The sequence below is a fragment of the Solanum stenotomum genome, chromosome 4 (assembly GCF_019186545.1).
Source record: "Solanum stenotomum isolate F172 chromosome 4, ASM1918654v1, whole genome shotgun sequence".
Lineage (NCBI taxonomy): Eukaryota > Viridiplantae > Streptophyta > Magnoliopsida > Solanales > Solanaceae > Solanum > Solanum stenotomum.
In genome coordinates, this window is record NC_064285.1 from 1,240,657 (window position 1) to 1,260,291 (window position 19,635).

Below are 19,635 nucleotides of genomic sequence, written 5' to 3' on the forward strand. Positions count from 1 at the left end.
CTACTCTCTCTCCCAATCTCGCTCGCCTCTCTCCTCCCTATAACATGTAGCTACGAATCGTAATTATCAAACTATAGTTATGGAGCGTAATTAGACTATTTTTGAGTGGCTATATGCAAAAGTTCCTCATATATATATATATAAAGTTCATATTAGGTTTCTGAGAGAAGCCACATTTCGAATCTCGAGATTACATCTACAATAATTCCCTCAAATTAACGTATGTATTATATTGCTAACTGCAAACTCTAGCTTATCATAAAAAAGAAGAAGATGCTTTTAGTATTTTTCATTGTAACAAGTGATGCGAGTAAAAAGTACCATATCAATTAATTAATTGTAATTTTAATAGGAATCAAAACAATTGTAAAACTAAGTAATTAACACTGTTATTGTCATTATACTGATCTGGATGTCTTTTGAGATTAACATTATTCTTATGTAAAAGAAGTGCTTTATATTCACTAATATTAAGACTTCACAATATAAATAATTTAAGTAAATGTACGAAGAAATCAAGAAAAATGTGTTAATTTTTTAGATGGGCACTCAACTAATAGTTATTATCTCAGAAATTTACACATTTTTTTCTTGATTTCAATTTTCTTCAACAAAAAAATATTTTTTTAATAAAATGACTATAAAATGAATAAGAGTTGAATGACGATACAAGAAATCTAACTAAAAAAAAATTCAACATATACAATATAATTTTCTGACGAAGAAATTGGGCGTTCCGATAACCAGCACATTGATCTGCTTGTGCCCGGCGGATCCAGTAGACAGTAACCATTTTTAGAGCATGACTTAATTAAGAAATTGGACTATATTAAATTGTTCTTTTCAATTCTGAAAGAAGATTCACATGCAAATGATATAACAAATTATTAATTAGCTGGAATCCAGGCTATATATATATATAGTTGCTTCATTGTTACATTAATTTTTTAATTGGCATAATATATAAAGGATATATAAAATTTAGTCTCATTAATTTTTTTTTATATATCCTTTGATTATTTTGAGTTATCAGTATTATTATAAGTTATAGTACTTTTTACATTGTTTTCAATAATATAAATTTTGTTTCAAAAAACCGATGATTCTATTTTATATCTCCAAATTTTTTGTCAATTCTAACTTATTTGACTCTTGAAACTCAAACTATATACTTAAATTGGAATGATAAAATTAATTTAAACACCTAACTATATGAGTAAATTAAAGCTTATTGTGTTTGACTTTATTCTAACTAATATTTTCTTTTAAAAAAAAAGTATAATAAAGCTGGACAAAAATGTAAAAGAACCGTTAAGTATATGATTACCTACAGCTGTCCTATTTATTCATCAAAGATTTAAATTAGATTAATTTAATACATATCTTAACCATAGCTAAAATAATAAATTTTGGAAACACCGGCCAAAGACCACGTTACACCATCAAAATACATGTCTGACCGACTTTAATTGGTTTGAACTCAAATTTGGTGGTTTCATTTATTACAAATACTTGTTATTTTTTTAATAAATATAATTAGTATTTTTAAAAAAAGTTATATGTCACGAAATATAAATTTTGGATCATCTCAATTTTTTATGTGTCCATAATATTTTTGAAATATGTGTAACCACTTCTATTTGACCTCAAATTTTATGGGTCCATTGATAACGACCTATTACTTGATTCATCCGTTCATTTTTATTTGTACAGTTTGACTTGTCACATCTATTAAGAAAATAATTAATGATAAGGAGTACTTTACATTAACTTGCTCGGACGAATATAAATGAATTGCAATTCAATCATTTTTAACTTAATCTATTTTTAATCTGTTCAAATTCAATCCGCTTTGTAACATCCGACAATTTGAAATAACTTTGAAAAAGCTTGAAATTGGAAATAGCCATTTTTGGAAAAATGTGAAAAATTTCAAATCTGAAAAATTTGGCTAAGTATGGAAAATAATGAGTTTTTGGCCAACTTTGAACAGTTATAACTCCTAGATCAGGATGATCTAGGTGTTGTTCCAGTTATGTTTGCAAAGTCCGTGGAATGATCTTTCCAACGCCATAGAGTTTGCTCGTTTTCGAGTTTGTATGAGCGAGTTATGCCCTTTGAAAGTTGGGCAGTTGGCAGGAAATCTGTCCGGAAATTTGTAAGGGTATTTTGGTCTTTTCCCTAGCCTTGTCTTTGGATATATATTAAGGTGTAAGACTTAATTGTGATCAGTTTTTCCCTTTTTAAAAAGAGTAAGGTTTAGGGTTCTTGAGAGAAAGGAGAGAAAGGAGAAGAAGAAGCAAGATTTCGTCAAAAGATCGTCGTGGATATCGTCGAGGGTGATCCCTTTTAGGTATGTGAGTTCATAGTGTTGGGTTTGTTCTTTCCCCCACACGCCAAGCTCGTTTAATTTCGAGAAAAGATTGTTTATGTTTGATTGAAGTTGTGGGTTGGAATTATTGAAGTTGTAGTTGTGTTGTGTTGTAGTTCTTGTTGGTTTGGTGTATGTTTCCGGGGGTGTTTTTGAGTTGAAACTAGTGTATGTTAAGGGTTTTGATGATCCTAAGTGCTTGGGGGTTGAAGCTTTGAATATTGGAAGGGTTAGAGTTGGAGAAAAGGAGGAGAAAAGTCAAGTTTTCGGGGAAAAGGGCTGGGGCGTCGCGCCAGCCAGCACGCCCCAAGAGGGACTCTGAGGTCCAGCCCCTGGGCCGCCGCCCCTACCAGAGCCCCAACCAGATCTCTCTGAAGTTTGAGGTTGTAACACCCCAAAAAAATTTCGAACTAAGACTCGAACCGTTCTTCGTAGTGAGTGAGATTTTACCAAGGAATTTAAAATTTCTCAAGTGTTAAGGTCACTAGATGTAGCACCTTGAGTTTCAAAAAGAATTAAATTGGAAATAGCAAAATCTGAAATTTTGCAAGTTATGCTTAAGAATGAGTTTTGGGTCAACTTCAAACGGCCATAATTCCTAACTCAGGATGAATTAAGTGTGCTACCAAATATCGTAGCGAAGATCTTTAAATTATCTTTCCAACGCCGCTGAGTTTGCTAACTTTTGAGGTTGGATGAGTGAGATATGGCCTTTTGAAGATAGGCTGACCAGTTAAGGAAGATTAGCCGAAAATAGAGAGGGGTATTTTGGTCTTTTCCTTACCAAATCAGATTTAATTCGTTTTTAGTAAGGTCTTAAGGGTCTAATCCGATTAGGTTCAATTTTTTAATCCTAGTTTACACCTAGGGTTTTAGTTGAGAGTTCAAGAAGAGAAAAGAAGAAGAGAAAAGAGGAGAAAAGAGAAAGGATCGAAGCATTCGTCGAGATGCTTGAGAGTTGTTGCGGATTGTCACCATGGGATTAAGCCCTAAGAGGTATGTAAGCTTCCATAGTGTTGGGTTCTTTCACCCACACGCCAATCATGATTTATTCAGCGTAATTTCGTTCTTAAAATTTAAAGATTAGAGTTCTTGAAGTTTCATTAAGTTTTAATGTAAGATTCTGCTTGGGTCAAATTTAAATGACCATATCTCTTTAGAATATTAAGAGTTACGTGAGCCATAACCTATTCAATTAAAGGTAATTGAATCTACTTTCCAACCCCACCAATTTCGTGTCAATCCAATATTTGAGTAAAAAGTTATGACTATTTTAGTAACCTATACAGTGCTGTTACGTATTAGCCGACGGGAATATATTGAAAATAATCGTTTTTGTCTTTTTACCTCCAAGAAAGCCATCAACGAATTTCTTGACAAATAAAAAGCTCAAAACAATCAGATTTTCATCTTCACTCATGAAAATCATATTTTTTGGCCATAGAGATTTCAAGAAACTAACTCGAGAATCTCAAGAAAGGTTTTCTTGATTGTTTACCTTCAAGCTAGGGTTTCAAGGCTTCTAATCAAGTTCTTCTTCAAGATTCTTCAAGAATCTTGTTCTTCTAGGTATGTAAGGCTATCATAGTGTTGAACTAGTTCGTCCTCACGCCCTACCTCTACTTTCAGATCAGTAAAAGAGTAATCTAAGATACTTTCCCTAGATTTGAGTATTCTTGAGATAAGTTGATTTTGAGTTCTTGAATTCACGTTTCTTTTAAAAGTTATATTCCTAATTATCGAATAGCTATATTGTTATTGAGATCCTTCATATCATGAATCATAACTCTTGAATTCATAATTCAAATTCAAAAGAGAGTTAAGATTAGAGTTTAAGAAAGCCTTTGAGTTCAATTGTGAATCCTTTGAGATCAACTATCGATTTGAACTAGGTTTTGAGGAAGTAAGTCAGAGAATGAGAAGATTCACATACATGAGTTTCATAATGTTATGTAGACCTACGAGTCAAGTCGTTCATGCCCATAAATTCCGCATGAACTCTAGAAGTTGAGTATCTTTGAGAGGAGTAGTATCTTCAAGTTCTAAGTCTTGAGTATTGATTTCCTAATCCCCTTTGAGATTATATTTCTAAGCATGGGACTATTACATGTTACCCATAAAGTCTTTGAGTTGAATTGTTCATGCCCATAATTCCGCATGAATCCTATAAGTCGAGCAGTCTTGAGAAGAGAAGTATCTTTGAGTCCTTGAGTTGAGTCGTTCATGCTCATAATTCCGCATGAACCCTCTGAGTTGAGCATTCTTGAAATTAGTAGTATCATTGAAGTTCTTGAGTTCCAAGTATTTGAGTTCTATCTATGGTTATTGAAAATCTTGCATTTAGTAGTTCATGTCCATAATTCGGTATGAACCATATTTTAAGAAGTCTTTTACAAACGTCTTAACTTTGTTTTAAGACTTAAGTTTTGAGTTCAGTAAAGAGTAAATAGTAAAGTTTGAAGTCCTTTTCTTCAAAAGTATATGGGGACTAAGTATTCCCAAAGAGTTTATAAATGTTTTCACATTTAAATAAGAACGGAAACTGAGATTTCCAAAGGGCCTTCGGGCTAGTTTTCAGAAAAGAGTAATAGCTTTCTAAATGAAGCAAGTAGGGAAACTGAGATTTCCAAGATAGCCTTTGAGCTAAGTTTTTGAGCAATTATCTCAAATCAGCAGAAAGAAGTATGTTTTTAAAACATAAGAGCTAGTATATTTTTGGGAGTAGTATTGAGCACCGACATGAGGGAGAGTTCAGACAACTCACAGCCCCCATAAACCATGTAGCCATCATGGGTTGAAAAGGGTCATACTTTTTAGATGAACCCTTTTCACATAGACTAGTGGATCCATTAGTAGTTCAGGTCCTATACCTTTGGTCGGGTATAGGATGCGCTGGCAGCGTGAGGTAGATCGCTGTATCATGACTATAGCTCTTATGTGATGGTTGTCGGTTCGAGAAACTCCCACAGAAGTTATTGTATTTTTTATATACATCAGTTTATTGTATTTTTATATACATTTCAGAGTTATGTTGTATCCTTGCATACACACTGATTTGACAGCATGTTTTTAAAAAGTTTGTATCTTTATATTGCACTTGTTTTAAATTGCTTTATATTGAAATGAGTTCAGTCATATTTAGTTGAGTATTCAAAGTTGAGTATCCAGAGTCGAATATCATATCTTTTAGTCGAATATCATATCCTTGAGTTGAGTATCTAATCTCGGAGTTGAGTATCTTATCCTTGAGTACTTCTGAGTTGAGTAAGTTTGACTAGTTTTGGGTACCCTTGAGTATTCCTTGAGTTGAGTAAGTTTGAGAAGAGGTAAGTATGTTTCATTTCTATCAAGTTTCAAGCTTATGTTTATGTTTTAGAATTCCTCTTACATGCTCGTACATTCCACGTACTGAGCCATTTGGCCTGCATCTTCTCATGATGCAGACACATGTATTCAAGATCATCAACAGGAGCTTCGTTGATACATCCGAATGTTCGAGTTAGCTATAGTGAGCCTCATTGCTTTCGAAGGATTTCATTTACCTTTCAGTTATATTAGTTGTTAGGATGTCGTGGGTCTTGTCCCGACTTCCATCTTTATCAGTTAGAGGCTTCATAGATAGTCAGTATAGTTGAGAAGTCTGTATAATTTATTTTAGTAAATGTTTTAAAGATTAAAGTTGCCTTTTTATGGCGAGTTGTATATATTTTATTATACAGAGTTTTCTTTGGACTTAAAGTTTGTATTTAAGTTTTATGAACTTTTATTTCAGTTTTTAAGCTTTGTATGCTTGAATTAGTTTTCCGCTTGTAGTCAGCTAGGATGAGGGTTCGCTTGGGGACTAACAATGGTCTTCGAGTGCCGACCACGTCCAGGGTGTAGGCTCGGGTCGTGACAGAGGTCTGGCGCTCCGCGCCTCTCAGAGCGCCAAGAGTGCCAAGCTTTCCCATTCCTTCCCCACTTTCTTATACATGTTCCTAGGTGTTGTACCTATGTTCCCAAGTTGTTTCCAACACTCCAAGGTACGTTTAAACGTCAAGAACTCATCCATAACACGTGATCAAATACCTTGAATCCATGATTCCAATTCAAGGAGAGTAAGTTTCCAAGTCAAGGGAAGTTAAAAGTTGAGTCTAAAAGTTCAAGAAGGGAGTCAAAGCAAGTCTTTAAAGCTTTCCAAGAGTCTTTGTTGAATGTTTTAACTTCATTTTAAGGCTCAAGTTTCAAGTTAAGTCAAGCTTCAAGTTAAGTCAAGTTTCAAGTTAAGTCAAGTTTCAAGTTAAGTCAAGAGTTTAAAGTTGAGTTCATTTCTCAAAAGTATTAGGGAACTATGTATTCCCAAAGAAGTTTCCAAATGTTTTTACATTTGAGTAAGAAAGGAACTATGATTCCAAAAGAGCCTTTGGGCTAGTTTTCAAGAAAAAGGAACATTGTTTCCAAGTGAGCCTTCGGGCAAAATTTTGAGTAATTATCTCAAATAAAGAAAGATGTGTTTAAAACATTTATGAGCTAAGTATTTTTGGGAGTAGTCTTGAGCACCGAAGTGGGGACACGAGTTCATATAAACTCAACTCTCCATAAGAACCATGCGCCAATATGGGAGTTAACGGGTCATACTTTTTAGATGAACCCGTAAGATTAAGCTAGTTGATCCACTTAGTAAAGTTAGCTTCCTATATCACGGCAAGGTATAGGATGGTCCTTGGGCAACGTGAGGTAAAACGTTGTATCACCACTAGGGCTCATAGTGATGATTGTCTGTTGAAAGAGTCTCCCACTAAAGTGATATTACTTTTATATAAGTAAAGTTGAGTTGTTATTGTTTTATCTTTAACAAAGCTGAGTTGTTTACACTGTTTTACAAGCTTTATATATTGCATGTGTCTTATTGCTTTATATATTGGGTTCAGTTATTCATGAGTTGAACAGAGCCAAGGTAAGAGTTCTTTTGTACTCTTTTCAAGCTTGAGTTGTGGTTTAGCTTTCCAGCTCGCATACTCGTACATTCAATGTATTGATGCCAGTTGGCCTGTATCTTATTATGATGCAGACACAGGTACCCAGGGCCAGCATCCGGTTCGCCGTTGATCCAGCTGAGTACTTCAGAGTCAGTGGTGAGCCTCTTTGCATTCCGGAGGACTCGGTTATTTTGTTCTCTCAAGTTTTGTTTTATTAGGATGTCTTAGGGTCTATCCCAACATCCATCTCAGTATTTCAGAGGCTTCATAGACAGTCAGTCAGTTAGTTTGGAGTCTCTCATCTATGTATATATGTAAATATTCTATTTTGAAACTCGAGTTGCCTTTGTGGCCATATTTTATTTCAGTCAGGTTGTTTTAAAACCTTGCATTGCATTGAGTTTTCCGCTGAGTTAAGAAAGCCAGGCCAAGGGTTCGCTTGGGGGCCAGCAATGGTCTTCGAGTGCACGTCCAGGGTGTAGGCTCGGGGCGTGACACGCTTCCTCCATTTGCTAATCAACAGTGCCCATTTTTGCCGGAACAGATAATTAATGAGTACTTTGCAGCTATGATTTTTTAATTAAAGCTAGAGAATGAATTAACTTACTTAATTGAGAAATTGGACTTTTTAAATTTGTTCTATTCAATTATGGAAGAGGAGTCACATGCAAATGATATAACAAATCATTAATTAGCTGGAATCTAGACTATAATATATAGTTGGTTCATTGTTACATTGATTTTTAATTAACATAATACATAAACAGATACTTACATACTTTGTTTCAACACACAAGCAAATATTCTAATTTGGATTATGTATATTTAGATACCTTAATTAACTTGTTTTCAATGTGAGTTGAATGCTCAAATTGCAAAATGATCATCTAAACACCTTCAAAATCTATGTGTCACGTCAGTAGCAAGTGTCCACAAAAGACAGTGAGAACGAGCTGAACTAGTTGAGATCAAGTTAATGTGTCTAGATGTACACTTTCAAAGTTTGAATGTTTACTTGTCAGTTGAAGTTAAGTCTACCAAAAAAAAAAAGAAGCTAAGTTTACCTGTTTGTTTATGTATTATCATAAAGAATACAGTAAAAACATTTGTATAACTAGTAGTCAATATACATTATAACAACATTCACTCTAACGGTCAATGGATCAAGTTTTCTTTGAAACTGATTTTTCATGTTATTTTATATTATATATTTTCTGTAAATAATATATCCTTATAATATTTTAAAAAAAAGATATTGTTATTGAAAAATTTAAATATATAAACACAGATTTATCACAATATTAATTTGTTAGGATGCGCATGCGCAAATGAAATAACAAATTATTCAATGTTATAAAGAGCACACCAGGAATCATGTATTTTTATAAAATATTACTTCCGTAAATAGAAAAGTGACAGTCCTTTAAAGGTGGACATAAATAAAAAGGAATCATAATGTTTTCATCTACTTATAACTCTGGGAGGAGCTAGCATATTGTTATCAGGTTCAATCCCCTAAAATATTACTATTTAATATTTATTTATTATTAAAATTATATTTTATGTATATATATAGTAGATGTTAAATCCCGTTCGATTAGGTTATATGTTTACTTTTTCGGATTTTGAACCTCCTTATTAAACATTTTAGCTCTGCCATTGCTTATAATACTTTATAAACTTCATTTAATAAAAATATGAAAATTTCATGTCTAAATTCACAATCAAATTTAAATTATTTGACTCTTTAAAATTCAAACTATGTCACTTAAATTGCTAACATAGGAGTAATACAAGCTAGGTACCTACAAATATACTTCTTATTGTATTCTAACTGATAGTATTTTAAAAGGGCACGTTGTCTTTTTTATTATTTATTGATTGATTTAAGATCTAATATTAGTTTAGTTTAATACATATCTTAACCATGAAAATGTCTATATAAAGAGAGACCTGCATGAAGATAAATTGTATACATTCTTACTACTATACATCATCGGAAAACTTAGCAAATATAAGTATTTTCCGGCGAAAATGGCCACCGTCAACGAGATCCGCCACGCAAAATGAGCTGTGGGGCCCGCCACCGTCTTGGCCAGCGGAACGGCCAACCCTCTCAATTGTTTCGATCAAAGCACCTATCCTGATTATTTTTTTCGTGTCACTAATAGTGATGATAAAATTGAGTTAAAGCAAAAGTTTAAGCGCATGTGTAAGATAATTTTCTAATTTTTTATGGTACATAATTATAGTACTCCGTTAACTGTTTGTTATAATTTGAGAACTTAACCATGAATTGAACTCACAACTTACTTTCATGGGTAGAGTTAGAAGTTCGGACTCGGTTGAAAGCAATATTTTTTGTACAAATATTAAGTTTAGAACTTAGTTATTAACTCTTGAAATTGTTGTTGTAAAATTCAAAATATATAAGCTTAAAATTCTAACTTCGCCTTTGCTTACTTTATAATCTTGCTTAGCATTGGATTTTTGTTTATCAATACAAGTATATTATGTTGGGATGGGGCGTTGGCGAACTCTTATTATGTTTTATTTAACGACGTTGACATACATCTAAAATATGTTGCAGGTGACGGATCAATGTAAAAAGAGATATTCATACTTAACAGAGGAGATCTTGAAAAAGAATCCTAATTTTTGTGAGTACAAAGCACCTTCATTTGATGCTAGGCAAGAAATTGCGATTGTTGAAGTTCCAAAACTTGGGAAGGAAGCCGCTGAAAAGGCAATCAATGAGTGGGGTTAGTCCAAGTCCATGATTACACATTTGGTCTTTTGCACCATTACTGGTGTGGATATTCTTGGGGCGGATTACCAACTCACTCAGCTTCTTGGACTTGACCTATCAATCAAGCGATTCATGATAAAATATTTATTTCATTCACATAACCTGTTATTGGTGTTTTTAATCTTGTATTGCTAAAATAATTATGAATTGTCAAGTATGTTCTTTTGAATTGTCTATTTCTCTTTTCATTTGTAATTTGTTCATCAATTTCAGAAGTGATTTGTAATAAAAGAAAAATGTAAGGTCTCATAGCCAATATATTGACAAACAATGATTAATTGAAATATTTTTTTATCAAAATATCACGGTATATCTAAATTAAATTCTTTTTATCTCTTTATATATAAAATAAAATATTGAATCGACTCATGAAAATGCTTCTAACAACATAACAAAGCGACTTAAAATATTTCAAGTCATGAGTTTGACTCTTAAATTCGATTGTGACTTTTTATATAATTGAGAATAAGACCATCAACAATAACACACAAACAATAAATATAGTCACGACTTAATAGATAAAAAATTAAGTTCTCATTAATCTGTAGGTTGCTATGTGGATTCATTAATGGAATTGATACAAATTTATATTAGTTAAATCAGTAAATTTAACATATCGAAGGATTAAATCAACAAAATAAAGTAAGGTACTATTTTGCCTTTTCTTTTCTTCCCCCTTTTCCCTTCAAGTTATTGTTTTCTAATAATATAAGAGAAAACTAGAAAAATAAACTCCATTTGAACACTAAAATGTGCAAAATCTTAAAAAAAGAAAAGAAAAAGAAGAGATGGACCTAAATCAATTATTGAGGCAGCCGTCCATCGAAGTGTATCTATTTAGGCCAAAATATTTTATCATTACAGATAAAATCAAAAATAATAATAATTTAATATAATTATCTTAAAATTTTAAAATAACAAAAAAAGAGTTATGATAGTTATTCTAAAGAAATCACGATAAATAATTTAAAACACAAAGAAGTACGACTTTTAGGAGGTACTTTACTTAGTTATGTGCTATAAGAAAATTAAAGCAAATAAACAATTCAAACTTCAACCAACCCAAATAGTATTAGTCTCAAGGTAACTAAACAGTGACACTATGGAAGCAGGCCATACTCAAAACCTTCACTTGTGTCACCCAAATCCTTCCTTGATTTTGATTAAATTTTATTCAAAATTGTAAGAGAAAAAAAGAGAAGATAATCAAAAAGAGTTTTTCTTTCATGTGATTTTTTCACATATATTTTAAATGTTTGAATTATAAATTATCATGACATATAATATTTTCTTATATAGTTTGTAAATCTATATTACTTTTATTTGAAAAAATTTGAAGATTTTGTAATTGCAGTCACCTTGAAATTTAGATAATTTTACTTTTGTAGGTAGTCCAAATGTGTTTGCATAAAGTAGGATTACTTGTCCACTTGAGTAATAATACAAGAGAGCTAGTCCCCGAAAAGGCTCCACCTGTAAGTTTCTTTGTCATTGGAAGAAAAAATATCTCTTAAATAATATATTTGAAACCATTGAAAATGTGCTATCAAAGTGTGTGCTAACATATATATTTTCTGCTAGACAAGTGAATCTACATTTAGATTTTTTTTTACCCCAATATATATGTATGGTCCCTCCTCTGTTCGATCTCCGTATTTTTCGTCGTTACATCATTCGATATTTTTAGCTATGAGTAATTTATTGATGAATAGGTGTTTCCACACCATTTTAACTCATAATTTCAGGTATAAATAGAGAGATTTACCCTCCTTTTCTATATTGAATTCCGAATAGCTAATGCATATTTTTTCACAAACAAAATTTGAATCTTTGTATGATTTGAGACTGTCTTTGAATTCGACAAAATTGTAGGCGTTTGAGGTACTATATTTTTTTACTAAATATTTGTTTTTGGGTGTAGGTAGATGTAATATCTCAAAAGAAATGTATATGGGCCTCAAAATCGAGGTCGGAATCTATTTGAGCCATTCAAATATAAAATTGACACAAATAAGTCATAGTTTTAGAGTATCACTAAACTAGGCTTAGTGTAGTTTTTTATTCCACTATATCAAACAATACAAATGGCAACTGTTAATCTATTAACGTCTAAATTTTAATATAAAATAGAACATTTTCTTTCACTTTATAAAGTGAGTTTTTCTTACACTTTATATAGAAAATTTTACTTTACCACAAACTTTTTTACTTTCTTCCTCAATTTTTCTAACCCTATACTAGTCCCCAACCTGACAATCAAATAATTCGACTCGTCTTTTGAAATTCGAAAGTTCTCATTTGAAGATCTTCAAAAAATTGGAGGTTCGTAGTACATTTGTAGCATAACCGACAACCCAACTTATTGTATGAGTTCCACACACAAACATCACAAAATAAGATCAAAACCACATAATATCAACAAGTTGACAAGCCTTTCAAATAGAGTTTAACAACAGACAATATCATATCTTAGCCAAGCTCCTGCCCCAACAAATATTATTATTTCTCTTCGACGAAGTAAAAGGAACATCTAATATGGTACCAAAACATGTAATTGTACGCACCAGTAATTCTCAGATTTTTATATATATGTATCTTCAATAACATATGGAATCTAACATATTGCACTGAAGCTATGATTTTCTATTTAATTTTTTTCTCCTTAAACTTAAATTATTGATATGTAATAAAAATATAAAAACATTTCAAAACACATATACTTTGTTGGGTTGTCGGGTTGTGCTACTGTTGTGCTACCGTTTATATTATTTGATATAATGGAAGAAAAAACTACACTAAGCCTATTTTAGTTATACTCTAAAATTGTGGCTTATTTGTGTCAATTTTATCTTATAATGGCTCAAATAGGTTCCGAACTCCTCAAAATCACAGATGGAATATTGTTAGATTTTATTAAGTTCTTTTTTTTTTTTTCCTTTTGTCGGTAAATAATCGTGAGTTGTTGCTGGACAAAACTATAGAAGGACAATCGTATAACTAACTTTGTCCTATATTGTGATTGGTTCTATTCAAATAATAACTATTCTTTTCGTACAAAATAGAGCTCATTAGAGGTCTCGGGTTTGAGTTTTGAGTATGAAAAAATTCTTGATAGGAAACACTATCTCCGGATGGGGATTATCTGGCGCAAATTTAAATTAATTGAACTTCAATGCAGATACTAGACACCGAGAGATCTTCTTTTTAAAAAAAGTACAATAGAGCTGGACAAAAATGTAAAAGAACAATTTTACACTTACCTACCAATGTTCACTTCATGTGATGATTGATTCTATTCTAAGTTATAATTGTTGGAGTTTTGGTGTGAGTAAGAAATTAAGATAAAAAATAAAAATTTGAAGCTAAGTTTATCGATCAATTTACATTGTATTTGGAAATAAATAGGTTTATCTTTATTTTCTAATTGAATTTTGAATCACTTTTACATATTTTTCTTACTAACAAAAATCAAGTATGATTTAAGGCTGACTTTGAATTCGACGTAGTTATAGGTGTTAGAGGTACTGCTACTCTTGCAACATGTGTATCTATTTTATATTGAGAGAAAGTAATCCATCACCTTGGATAAAATGTGGAGATTGACAACACTCTTCAAAAATAAGTCGAGGGTTCATCTAAAACAAACCTCTTTACTATTACGAGATAGAAATAATATTCACTTAGTGGGATTTCACTATTATGTTGTTGTTTGTTGATGTCTTCAAAATGTATGGATAAAAATGAGCCAACAATGATTCATATTTGAAAGGACAACTAATAAAAGGCCACGTTATGTAATTCCAAAATGCCTATATAAAGGGAGACCAATATGCAAAGTAAAAAATAAATATATTCATTCTAAATACTACAAGAATTAGAAGGGGAAAAAAACCCTAGCAAATAAAATCACTATTTTTTTTCCGGCAAAAATGGTCACCGTTGACGAGATCCGACGGACACAACGGGCCATGGGGCCCGCCACCGTGTTGGCCATCGGAACAGCCAATCCTTCCAATTGTTACGATCAAAGTATCTATCCTGAATATTTTTTCCGTGTCACTGGCAGTGAACATAAAATTGAACTTATGAACAAGTTTAAGCGCATGTGTAAGATATTTAATTACTCTTTTTATTTGTGGTACACATTCCATTTTACTATTTGTTATATACTCTCCTTTTCAATTTATTTGTTAATTCAGTACGACATTTAAAAAATAATTTTGTGGTCTTAAATTAAAAATATGTCAAATATACATACATACATACGTACATATATATATATCAAAATATCCTTTAATTTTGTAGTTTTAAATATATCACGTGAATTTATATTAAAGAGCTACTAAAAAATGTTAATGTACGAACGGATCGATATATGTACATATGCATGCATGTCTCTAGCTCTATGATCGCTATCTATAATCTATATATATATATATATATATATATATATATATATATATATATATATATATAGTAAAGTCTCACAACAAAGTTAAAAATGTATAAGGGGATTTGAAATAATTGACTAGTTTTGTAATATTTATTTTTTTGCCACTTTGACCTAAGGGAAAAATAAAGAGTAAATTTTAGGTTTAGCAAACATAAAAATCATATTTGTATGCTATAGCTATAGTTTGTATAATTGCGCTCCATAGCAAACTTTACTATTAATATGTATATTTCAGTATACATATACAAAAAAAATAAATTGTTTAATCTGTTTCGGTATACATATACAAAAGAATCAGTTGTATAATATGTGTTTGTATAAAGCGAGGAAGAGAGAAAGACAAAAGAAAACTGGGCAGGGGAAGATCTGTATTTGTATAATTATAAGTATATAAGACGAAAATATATGTATTTGTATTTGTATATACAATTTTCTCTCGCTTTATACAAACACAAACGCAATTTATACATTTGTGTTTAATTTGTATAAAGTGAGAGAGGCGAGTGAGAGTGGCGAGCGAGATTCTCTGGGGGAGAGAGGCAAACGAAAAGATATGTATATATATACAATTTTCTCTCACTTTATACAAACACAAACGCATTTTATACATTTGTGTTTGTATAAAAGTGAGAGAGGCGAGGGAGCTAGCGAGAAACAAGATTGGTGAGCGAGAATTTCAAGGAGAGAGGCTAATGACAACAGTTTGCTACGGGTTACAATTAAATCAAACTGTGGTTATAATATTTAATTTGAATTAATAGTTCGCTATTTTATACAATTTTTCCAAAAATAAATAAATTACAATGTAAATTAATATAGCATTTTAACGTGGTGTTTAGTAAATTCTCTAATTATGATTTAGTTAACTTATATTAATGATGGTTTACAATTTTCGATTACATTGTTGTAGGTGATGGATCAAAGATTAAAAAGAGATATTTTTATTTAACAGAAGAAATCTTGAAAAAAAATCCTAATATTTGTGAATACAACGCTCCATCATTGAATATTAGGCAAGAAATCACGATTGTTGAGGTGCCAAAACTTGGGAAGGAGGCAGCTGAAAAGGCCATCAATGAATGGGGTCAGTCAAAGTCCAAAATTACACATTTGGTATTTTGCACCACTAGTGGTGTGGATTTGCCTGGGGCCGACTATCAACTCACTAAGCTTCTTGGACTTGAACCATCAGTGAAACGATTCATGATGTACCAACAAGGCTGTTATGGTGGTGGCACTGCTCTTCGATTAGCTAAGGATTTAGCTGAGAATAATAAAGGTGCTCGAGTTCTTGTTGTATGCTCAGAATTAGCCAATTTGGTTTGCTTCCGTAACCCTAATGAAACCGAGCTTGAAGTTTTGGTTGGGCAAGCTCTCTTTAGTGATGGGGCATCAGCTGTTATTATTGGTTCAGATCCAATCATGAATGTGGAAAAGCCTTTGTTTGAGCTTGTATTCGCAACACAAACTCTTCTGCCAGATAGCGAACATGCAATTATTGGCTACCTAACTGAGGCTGGGCTGAAAGTCCAGTTACATAAGGATACTCCGATGCTAATCTCAAAAAATATTGAGGGAATTTTAGTGGAAGCATTCCAACCTCTTAAAATTTCTGATTGGAACTCTATTTTTTGGGTATCTCATCCAGGTGGACGTGCAATTTTGGATCAAATTGAATTAAAGTTGGGCCTAAAGCCTGAAAAACTCAAGGCTACACGAAATGTATTGAGTGATTATGGGAACATAGCTAGTGCTTGTGTTTTGTTTGTTTTGGATGAGATGAGGAAAACGTCTATCAAGGCAGGATTGGGTACTACAGGTGAAGGCCTTGAATGGGGTGTGCTTTTGGGGTGTGGGCCTGGCCTAACTATTGAGGCACTTGTCCTCCGTAGTGTTTCTATTTAGGTTGCAAAATTGTTTAAAATAAATGGAGGATTAGAGAAATGTACTCTATCATTGTTGTCTTTGTATTTGTTGGTAATGAACTACTACTATATTATTCGCAATTAATAATGAAATATGTTAATGTGACATTTTAATATTAATAAAAATATATCATGTGTTATAGTATGTATCATGTAATGTCCAGTGTCTCTTTACTCTTATCAATTGTGGAAGAAAGTGGTCATTAGTTGTTAGTAACCACCAACTCTTCATTTCACCTATTATTCTATCTTTATGCCTTGTAACTTATGTAATTCCTTTGGGTCATTCAAAATTTTCCCAATTTACTACCCATTATCCATATTCATTGCCAGAAAGAAATCATCACCTATAAATAGTTGGTCTACCTTTGTGTTGTATATAAGAAGAGACAACAAGAGATGTACAAGAAAATATAAAGGAAAAAAATGATGAGTAGTATTATATTGTGTGTATATTGAGTTAGTGTAGTGAAAGAGAAAGTTGAGACAAAGAAAATATTCCAAGTCTTCGACTATATTCATTATTTAAAGAGAGTAATTATATGTTGAAGAAGGTATTCTTTTTGTGGAGCTTTGAACTCTTCAACTAATTTGGAGTTATACGACGTTGTTGGGCTCAGGAGCGGACTCACGTGGGTTTCAAGGGGTTCACCCGAACCCCCTCGGCAAAATATTACATTGTATATATAAGGTAATCTTATGTATTTATGTGGATATATATATATATTTTGAACCCCCTCAATGACAAGGAGAAACAGATAGCCCTGCGGTAGGTTCCTTGGAAATTAAGTTTCACGTCGAGGGTTTGAATCCTTGTGTTAGCTTCTTTTTTTTTTAGTTTCAGTTTCGTTTTTCACGTATTTTAGTTTTTTCTTTTTTATAAAACATGCTAAAAGTGTGGTTTTAAACCCAAAAAAAAAAATCAAAGGTTCCACCACTAAAACTATATACTACTACTTCCTTGGAATTTTTGTTTTGTTGGCTTATATACACGTTTATACTTTTATTTTTCGAACCCCCTGAACGAAAATCCTGGGTTCGCCATTGGTTGGGCTGTTGTATCCTGGAGGGACAAGTCAAGAGTGATACTGCTGGATCAGTATAGATTACGCCGCAGTGGGCTTGAATCTCCTTAAAGAGATCGAGATATCCACACCTCAGCCTAAATATATTTTTATTCATTTTATTTTCAACTGTAATTTATTTATATTTGTGGTATATTACACTAACAGAAATACATTTTGTACAGAGGCTATTTCGTAAGGATGGGTGCATTATTACGAAAAGATGCATTTAAGATATAAATTTGATCGATTTAACCTTTATGTTCTTAACACTAAACCTTTAAACTTTAAAAATTATAGGTCCAACATATATAATACTACTAGTTTTAAATTTTAATATACACATTTGATTTAATTATATAAAAATTATACCGTGCTAATTTTTTTAGGAATTTTCAATGTTACACATTTGAAATTTTGAAAGATTAAAGCAAAAAAATAAAAGAAAAATTGATTAAAACATCAAAAGTGCTACCGATAACCACTTGGAGGGGTGTTAGTAACAAAAATAAGATAGATATAATTAGATTTAAATTTTCATATTTGCTTAAAGAGGTACACCCAATATTCATCGTATTATTATATGTTACTTTTAGTGTGGGTTCACACCTCTATATTAATTTTTCTTAATAAATATAACGCTATTATATATAATTTAGAGAGGGGAGCATGGGTTCACGTGAACCCACGGAACCCTGCACGTCATATTGTGTAATTCTTTTATATTTTTCTTTTGTAGACATTTGGCTGATATTTTTTTTTCCTTTTTTGAATTTGTAAAGAAGAAATCTTTATATAAGATTTGCTGAAATGTTTAAATAAAAAAAATAAAGCATTTCATGGCCCCATAATCATGTATCAATTAATGCAAGATAATAAACAGCGATGTGTACGTCGACATCTGTTGGATTGTGTTTGCTATACTGATGTGTGTGCAAATAATATATCAATGATTAAATTGTTGGGATATACATACAATTTTCCCTAATTTAGAGCAAACATAAAAATCATATTTGTATGATAGAACTATAGTTTGTATAATAGCGCTCCATAGCAAACTTAATTTTTGTTATGGCTATTAATATGTATATTTTGGTATACATATATATAAAAAATATGTATTTGGGTCTATTTGTATATTTCGATATACAAATGGGTCCTACATTTATATATTTCGGTATACAAATGGGTCCTACATTTGTATATTCGGTCTATTTGTATATTTCGGTATACAAATGGGATGGCAAAAAATATAAAATGTTTGTTGCGAATTACAAATAAAAGAAACTATGGTTATAACATTTAATTTGAATTAATAGTTTGCTATTTCATACAATTTTCCCTAATCGGGAGTTGTTGCTGGACAAAACTATAAAAGGACAATTGTATAGCTAGCTTTGCCCTATATATTGTGATTGGTTCTATTCAAATAATAACTATTCTTTTCGTACAAAATAGAGCTCATTAGAGGTCTCGGGTTTGAGTTTTGAGTATGAAAAAATTCTCGATAGGGAGCACTATCTCCGGATGGGGATTATCTGGCGCAAATTTAAATTAATTGAACTCCAATGCAGATACTAGATACCGAGAGATTTTCTTTTAAAAAGAGTACAATAGAGCTGGACAAAAATGTAAAAGAACAATTATACACTTACCTACCAATGTTCTCTTCATGTGATGATTGATTCTATTCTAAGTTATAATTGTTGGAGTTTTAGTGTGAGTAAGAAATTAAGATAAAAAATAAAAATTTGAAGCTAAGTTTATCGATCAATTTACATTGTATTTAGAAATAAAGAGGTGTATCCTTATTTTCAAATTGAATTTTGAATCACTTTTACATATTTTTCTTACTAACAAAAATCAAGTATGATTTGAGGCTGACTTTGAATTCGATGTAGTTATAGGCGTTAGAGGTACTGCTACTCTTGCAACATGTGTATCTATTTTATATTGAGAGAAAGTAATCCATCACCTTGGATAAAATGAGAAGATTGACAACACTCTTCAAAAATAAGTCGAGGATTCATCTGAAACAAACCTCTTTACTATTAT

At 31.8% G+C, this 19,635-nt stretch overlaps 1 protein-coding gene and 1 pseudogene across 2 annotated transcripts in view; both read left to right on the forward strand.

Moving 5' to 3' along the window:
* The first annotated feature begins 9,363 nt into the window (after nucleotides 1-9,363).
* LOC125862802 (chalcone synthase J-like) lies at nucleotides 9,364-10,273 on the forward strand (annotated as a pseudogene).
* A 3,716-nt stretch (nucleotides 10,274-13,989) lies between these two features.
* LOC125861921 (chalcone synthase J-like) overlaps nucleotides 13,990-19,635 on the forward strand; it is a 17,363-nt gene continuing 11,717 nt past the window's right edge. The window contains exons 1-2 of one of the 2 annotated variants that reach the window (XM_049541838.1): nucleotides 13,990-14,245; nucleotides 15,502-16,665. In XM_049541838.1, coding sequence (XP_049397795.1) covers nucleotides 14,068-14,245; nucleotides 15,502-16,496 — 1,173 coding nt within the window. In that variant the 5' untranslated portion in view covers nucleotides 13,990-14,067 and the 3' untranslated portion in view covers nucleotides 16,497-16,665. Of the gene's footprint in view, nucleotides 14,246-15,501; nucleotides 16,666-19,635 lie in introns of those variants that run through there. The other variant, XM_049541839.1, reaches the window with a different exon arrangement.